We start from the raw sequence: 7691 nt of genomic DNA, 5'->3' as shown, positions 1-7691 counted from the left end.
AAAAAAAATTAGCTCAGCATGGTGGCATGCACCTGTAGTCCCAACTACTTGGGATGGGAGGCTGAGGGAGGATAGCTTGAGCCCAGGAGGCAGAGGCTGCAGTGAGCTGGAATTGCACCACTGCACTCTAGCCCAGGTAATAGAGCAAGACTTTGTCTCAAAAAAAAAAAAAAAATTCAAGTCCATTCCATCCTGAAGGTGGAACACTATGCAGCTGTAAAAAATAATAACATTTTGTGAACATTAATGATAACTATCTCCAAAATATATTGTGAAAAAAGGCAAGGTGCAGAACTGTGCGCATAATATCCTACATATTGTGTGAAAAGGAGTGGGGCAGACATACCCCTCTGCCTACATAAGGCATTGCAAGTGTCTTGTCAAAATGATGGCCTCTAAGGAGAGGAACTGAGTACCTGAGGGAACATGAGTGGGGAGCAATTTACCCTTCATTCTAGACTAGGGAGAGGCTGGTAACTTTTCTCTGTAAAGAGCCAGATCATAAATATTTTAGGCTGTGTAGACCATGTGGTCTCCGATGCAACTATTCAACTCTGCTGCTGCAGTGCAAAAGCAGCCTCGGACAATATGTAAATGAGGGGCATGGCTGTGTGCCAATTCAGATTTACAAACTGGAATTTGAATTTTCTGTGTTAGGAAATATTGTTCCCCCTCCCCCAGTCATTTAAAAAATGCTCGTGGCTGACATGGTGGCTCACACCTGTAATCCCAGTGCTTCAGGAGGTTGAGGTGGGAGGATCACTTGAGGCCAGGAGTTTGAGACCACCCTGGGCAACATAGTGAGACCCCATCTCTAAAAAAAAAAAAAAAAAAAAAATTAGCTGGATGTGGTGGTGTCCATCTGTAGTCCTAGCTACTCAGGAGGCTGAGGTGGGAGGATCACTTGAGCCCAGGAGTTTGAGGTTACAGTGAGCTGTGATTGTGCCACTGCACTCCAGCCTGGACAACAGAGCAAGACCCTGTCTCTAAAAAACAAACAGACAAACAACCCACAAAAGCTTCTGAGCTATAGAAAAGCAAGTGGCTGGATTTGGCCCACTGTCCAGGGTCAGCTTATCCATACTCTAGCCCCGTTTATATTATTTGATATGAGCCACTGCACCCGGCATGATTCTTATCCTTTACCTATGCAAACATTACCTATTGCTTATATAGCAATATATATATTGCGATATATATATATATATATACCCATATATATATGTGTGTGTATGTGTATATATATATATATATATATAGGTAGCTTGAAAAATATTTTTGGTTTATCAAAAGAGGGTTGGCTGGGCGTGGTGGTTCATGCCTATAATCCCAGCACTTAGGAAGGCCGAGGTGGGCCGATCGCTTGAGCTCAGGAGTTCGAGACCAGCCTGGGCAACATGGTGAAACCCTGTCTCTACAAAAAATACAAAAAGAAACTAGCTGGGGGTGGTGGCACATGTCTGTCGTTCCACTATTCAAGAGGCTGAAATGGCAGGATTGCTTGAGCCTGGGAGGTTAAGGCTGCAGTGAGTGCAGATCATGCCACTGTGCTCCAGCCTGGGTGACAGAGCAAGACCCCGTCTCAAGGAAAAAAAAAAGGCGGGGTGATGGAGTTGCAGTTAGGGGCAGGCGCCCTAAGGTGTGTGCCCAGGCCCCTTCTAAAGAACAGTGAGCACAGAGGGGTATGCAAGTTCACTACAGCTCCCCCGGTGGAGCTGGAAACCCATGTTTGCCCTGCATGCCACTACCCTGTGCCACCACCGGATAGCAGCACATGCCCACCTAAAACCAAGCCATCCCACAGCAGCTGGGAGGGAGGCTGCAGGCAGTTGGCCTATGTACTCATTTTGTTTTGCCCATAGTACGTTTTAAACACGGAGCCAGCATTTTTAAAGTTTAGATTTCTGGCTCCTGTTTAACCAGCTGCTGTGAGTAGCAGCTGCCCTTTAGGCCTGATGTCTCCAGGTCATCCCAGTTCCCAGCGTCAGCGGCCCTTTCTCAGGCATGCTGCAGTTGCCTCATAGTGGACACATTTCTCGCCTGCCACCTGTCTCACCTCCCTCTCCACGATGGGAGCGTTAAAGCACAGGGGCTTTGGGTCAGACGCTGGCTCAAATCCTGATTCTGCCACCTACCAGCTGTGTGACCTTGGGCAGATTACATGACCTCTGTGCCTCAGTTTCCCCATCTGCAAATGGTGCAAAGAGTACTCACTTCTCAGAGCTGCAGGGACTGCTTGACAGGACCCATGCCAGAGCTCTCTGCACAGTCTGGCACAAAGTTAAGTGCTCAGTAATGTTAAGTACCATTTTTCCCTGTCTGGCCCTCATAGGCACTTGTTTGCAAGTCCCTGATCTCACAAGTGGCCCCAACACTCTCAGACCCAATGCAGCACACCTTCTGGTTTTGAGAAGGATTTTTTTCCAGCCCCCAGAATTCAGAAGTGAAATGGTCTGAGTCTGAGGCCTGCTCTACCCTTACTACCTGTGGGACCTTGGGGGAGTCACTTTACCTCTCTGGACTCAGGCTGAGGGTTTTTTTTCGTCGACTCCAGGGGAACTGACAGATTGGTGGGGCCTGGAAACCAACACCACAGTCATGAGGCTACTCCTATGGCCTCTAAAGAATTTAGCTGCCTGTCCCATCCAGCATTGACTTCTTTTTGTAGTAATGCCTTAGGAAGAGGTGATCACAACCCTGCAAATCCAGATGGACATTTTTCAGCCCTGGGCAACCAGAGCATTTCACCCCACTGGCCAATGTGATTGGTTCAGGGGTGGGCACATGACCCAGTCCAGGCCAATGAGAGCCTGCCCTGGGGCTTCCACTGCAACTACTGGAAATGCACTTTCCACTGAGATTGCTGAGCTGGTCTAGTAAGTCTCAACCCAGAAAAACAGAGCTTAGAGAGACCACGTTTTGATGAATCATGTGAGCCCCTGGGTCCTGCCAAACCTTAATTCAGAACACCTGTAGACTTTTCTGTTTTATGAGCTAATACAATTATTTTAGCTGTTTGCTTTAAATTTCTGTCATTTATGAGTTGTCGAATTCTAATACCCTTCCTTGTGTGGTCCCCTCAGGCATAGTCACAAATCAAAAGTCTAGTGGGCAAAGGAAAATGGCATTATGGGTCACATTTTAAAAAATAAACGTCATGACTGGGCACAGTGGCTCATGCCTGTAATCCCAACACTTTGGGAGGCCAAGGTGGGTGGATCACCTGAGGTCAAGAGTTCGAGACCAGCCTGGCCAACATGCTGAAACCCCATCTCTACTAAAAATACAAAAATTAGCCGGGCATGGTGGTGGGCGCCTGTAATCCCAGCTACTCAGAAATGTCATTATCTGTGACTGCTCTGGAGTCCCTTGGGCATTTCCCTGTCCCCAACAGGCTTTCTTTTTTCTGGCTAATATTGCAGAAACTATCTAGCCTAGACTAGCTATTGACTATGTCTGTAGCGTTCACTACAGAGTCACAGTACCTAGTTCACAGGAGATGCCTTATAATTACTTATTCAACCAATAAAGTTACTAATTTGTCTATAATGTCCTGACCTGGTGCAGTGGCTCATACCTAAAATTCCAGCACTTTGGAAGGCCAAGGCGGATCACTTGAGGCCAGGAGTTCAAGACCAACCTGGACAACATAGTGAGACCCTATTTCTTAAAAAAAAAAAAAAAAAAATAGCCAAGCCAGGTGTGGTGGCATGTGCTAGTCTCAGCCACTCAGGAGGAAAGTTTGTGTCCAGGAGTTCAAGGTTGCTGTGAGCTATTACACCTCTGCACTTTAGCCTGGGTGACAGAGCATGAACCTGTCTCTAAAAAAAAAGTAATAAATACAAATAAATAAAATGACCAGCAGCTCCCCACTCACCTCAGCCTGAGTTTCTGTATACCAAGTCCATGTTTTCCCAACCTTGTCTTCCATTTTTCCTTAGCTCACTCTAGTCCAGCCACAGTGGCTGCCTCACCATCTCTTAAAATCCCAAGCTTGTTCTTTTTTTTCTTTTTCCTCTGAGCCAAGTCTCGCTCTTATCCCCCAGGTTTGAGTGCAATGGCTAGATCTCAGCTCACTGCAACCTCCACCTCCCGGGTTCGAATGATTCTCCTGCCTCTGCCTCTCAAGTAGCTGGGATAAAGTCGTCTGCGACCACACCCGGCTAATTTTTGTATATTTTAGTAGAGACAGGGCTTCACCATGTTGGCCAGGCTGGTCTAGAACTCCTGACCTCAGGTGATCTGTCCGCCTCAGCCTTCCAAAGTGCTGGGATTACAGGCGTGAGTGAGCCACTATGTGCGGCCCCAAGCTTGTTCTTGCCTCAGGGCCTGTGTACTTGCTGTCCCATGAGGAGGCCTCTTCCCTCACTTCTTTCGTGTCTGACCTCCTCTCCTCCTCCAGGTCTCAGCTCAGAGGCCCTTCATGACCGCTCTGCCAAAGCAGCACCAAACCTGCTTTTCCGCTGTGGCTCTGTCCTGTTTGATTTTCTTCACAAATCACCACCTGAATTTCCATGTGCACGTATTTGTTTATTGACTCTTTCCCCAGGAGGTCAGCTCCACCAGGACAGGTCTTTGTTGGTTCTTTCACTGCTGTACCTGTGTACAGGACAGAGCCTGGCACACACCAGGTGCCGGTGAATATTTGCTGAAGGAAGTCACAAATACGGATCAGCCATCATTACTTTATCATCATGATCAACAGGAAAGACCACTGTCCTCACCCAATTCCCTCCAAAAGGCTTTGGAGCAGAGGTCAACATTAATTCACTGTCTCAGGTAACAGCTCTCATCCTGAGGCCAGGGTTGCAGGGAGCTGGGAATGGGGCGAGAGTGGGGCCTCACGTCCCAGGCTCCTTGATACCCCCCACCCCACCCAGCCAGGAAACACCACAAGGCAGCCAAGGTTAAGTAGACTCTTGCTGCTTTGTTATAAATATATTATGTACATCCAAAACATGACATTAAAATATTACTCCGTGTTACAGAAAAGATATTAAGGCTTTCTATTATTTACATTAAACAAGCAAGCACCTTTAAAAAAAAAACAAAAACAAAAAAGCCCTACTCTTCCTTCTCTGACATACTCTGGCCAGAGGGGATACTGTGTCCTCTTCCAAATGACCAAGACCCTCTGCAGGGGCTGTGCCCTGTGAAGACATCCTGGTATTGGAAACATCAGCTCTGGCAGGGTGGGGGCAGCAGAGAAGTAGGGGTCTAGACTTGAGCAGGAGGTTCCAGCCTCTTCTGGCCGGCTACCCTCAGACCCCTGCTGAGCTTCACCATCCTTGGGGGACAGGCTAGGCTGAAGGTGGTAGCTGGGGCTGTCCACCTGCCCAGCCTTCCGGGGTCAGTATGCAGGGCCGTGGCAGAACAATGCTCCGCGATGCTTAGGTGTGCCTGGGGGCTCCCCAGACCACTGGGGCCAGACAAGAAGGGAAAGAGGCAACTCAGTGGCCCCAACGCCAGCCACACTGAAGGGGTGCCCAGCAGGGCAGGGACGGCAGGCGTGCAGGGAGTGGGTAAACCTCCTCTCTACCAGGGGAGGCTGGCAGAGTCAGGCTTGCAGACAGAGCAGCTCAGGTGGCTGAGGAGGGGCCAAGGAAAAAAAAAAAAAACAAAAAAAGGAAATGAAAAATCAGTGGCTCAAGTATTCTGTGTCATGAGGGGTGGGCTGGGGGTACCTGGGCCCAGCCCAGGAGATGTCCTCTCCATCTGGAGGGGCCAGCTCAAAGAGGCTGGAATTTGGCAGATGGCTTCGGTTTGGGGGCTAGGGAAGGTTGGCAACCAGGTAGCAGGCTTGGAGAAGTTATTTGATCTTCTGGGCCCATTTCATGTCATCTGCCCGAGGCTTCTCACCCGTCAGGCCCTGGATGAGGTCCTCCAGGCGTCGCCAGAAGCCTATCTTCTCCAGAGGGTAGTTGAGCCAGCCTGCAGTAGAAATGGCAGCGGGAGGTTGAATGGGAGAGAGTAGTCAAGGGGATACTGAGAGAGAGCTGACCTTCACTGGGCTGGAGGGGCCCAATGAGGAGTGAGTCAGTACAGGATAGGACACAGGAACTGGCCAAATAACTGGAAGTGGGGGCCTCCCACCAATGGGCCTGGGGCCACTCAGGCCTCCAACCCCCATATTCATCTACTTTCTTACTACATACCAGGCACTTACTTATATTTGAGCACTTACTATATACCAGGCACTGTGGTGGCCTTATCACTCAGCTCAAACGCTACCTCTGCCAGGAAGCCTTCCCTGATCATCCACTTAAGCAGCACCCCAGGTTTCTCACATTACCCTTTATTCATTCATTCATTCATTCATTCATTCATTCATTCATTCATTCATTTTGAGACAGAGTCTCACTCTGTGGCCAGGCTGGAGTGCAGTGGGGCGATCTCGGCTCACTGCAACCTCCACCTCCCGGGTTCAAGCGACCCTCCTGCCTCAGTGTGACTGAGACTACAGGTGCACACCACCATGCCCAGCTAACTTTTGTATTTTTAGTAGAGACTGGGTTTCACCATGTTGGCCAGGATGGTCTCGATCTCTTGACCTCGTGATCCGCCCGCCTCGGCCTCCCAAAGTGCTGGGATTACAGGCATGAGCCACTGTGCCTGGCTCTATTTATAATTTTTTTAATGCAGATGGGGTCTTGTCTTATATAGGCTGGTCTTGAACTCCTGGGCTCAAGCAATCCTCTTGCTTTGGCCTCCTAAAGTGCTGGGATTACAGGCATGAACCACCATGACAGGCCACCCTCTTTCATTTCTTTATAGCCTTTATGATAACCTGTAACCATCTTCGTTAATTCTCTACTTTCCTGTTCTGTGTTTGTTTACCCCCCAATCCCCAACTGGAACATCATCCCCAAAATGCAAAACACCATGTTCTTTCACTGCTGATCCTCAGTGCTTAGAATACAGCCAGGCGCAGAGTAGGTGCTGAATAAATATTGCTCACAATCTTACAGCCTTCCAGCTCACCATGAGGTAGATACTAATATCAGTCCCATTTTCCACATGAGCACACTGAGGCTTAGAGAAGAGTTTCCCAATTAGCAGGTGGCCAAACCAGGATTGGAACCCAGCCCTGCCTAAGTAGTTAACCCATCTCCTAAATAGCCTGAATTCTAATCCCTCCATCTGCCCTCCAAGGAGCACAAGTAGAGGACATAAAAAAGTATTTTTTTGTGGTTCTCAGTTCTGTTTCCAGAAAGACTTAAAAGAAAAATAGTAGCTGTAATTTATCAAGTACCTACTATACGCCAAACACTGCATTTGCCATTCCCACTATAGCCCTAAGAAGGTGATATATGAAGGAGGGGGCTGCAGCCCTATTTTGTGAGGAGAAAAGTGGTCCCCAGGGAGGTTTGTGAGTTTCCTAAAGGCACATGTGGAGAAGCTGAGAGTTAGGCCTGAGGTGGCCCAACTTGACAGCACCTGATACACTTAACCTTGAAAGCAGCCCAGCTGGCTCCAGAGAAACTCCCAGTTCACCTCACCTCTTTCGCACTGGCTGCTAACTGAGCATGGCACGTGGGCCTCCTTTCCCTTCATTCACTGCACCGGGCACGTTCCTGCCTCTGGCCTGCTGCTTCCTGTTACCTTTGCTCTAATCTGTGCTCATCTATCTTCAGGGCCCTCCCACACTTCTCTCCTCCCTCTTCCATTGCTCTGCCCCCTTCTCTCCTCCC

The 7691-nt window shown here is 48.8% G+C and overlaps 1 protein-coding gene across 5 annotated transcripts in view; it reads right to left on the bottom strand.

Annotated features, from left to right (window-relative positions):
- Positions 1-1255: 1255 nt before the first annotated feature.
- PEDS1 (plasmanylethanolamine desaturase 1) overlaps positions 1256-7691 on the bottom strand; it is a 31974-nt gene continuing 25538 nt past the window's right edge. Inside the window, exons 6-7 of one of the 5 annotated variants that reach the window (XM_058432984.1) lie at positions 5860-5931; positions 1256-4617 (exon numbers count right to left, since the gene is read on the bottom strand). In XM_058432984.1, the coding sequence (XP_058288967.1) occupies positions 4406-4617; positions 5860-5931 (284 nt within the window). In that variant the 3' untranslated portion in view covers positions 1256-4405. Of the gene's footprint in view, positions 4649-4923; positions 5932-7691 lie in introns of those variants that run through there. The other 4 variants (XM_058432985.1, XM_058432986.1, XM_058432987.1 and 1 more) reach the window with 4 other exon arrangements.

The sequence above is a fragment of the Hylobates moloch genome, unplaced genomic scaffold (genome assembly GCF_009828535.3).
Source record: "Hylobates moloch isolate HMO894 unplaced genomic scaffold, HMol_V3 SCAFFOLD_21, whole genome shotgun sequence".
Classification (NCBI taxonomy): domain Eukaryota; kingdom Metazoa; phylum Chordata; class Mammalia; order Primates; family Hylobatidae; genus Hylobates; species Hylobates moloch.
Note: the sequence above shows the minus strand (reverse complement) of the source record. Positions and strands in the feature narration are given on the sequence as shown.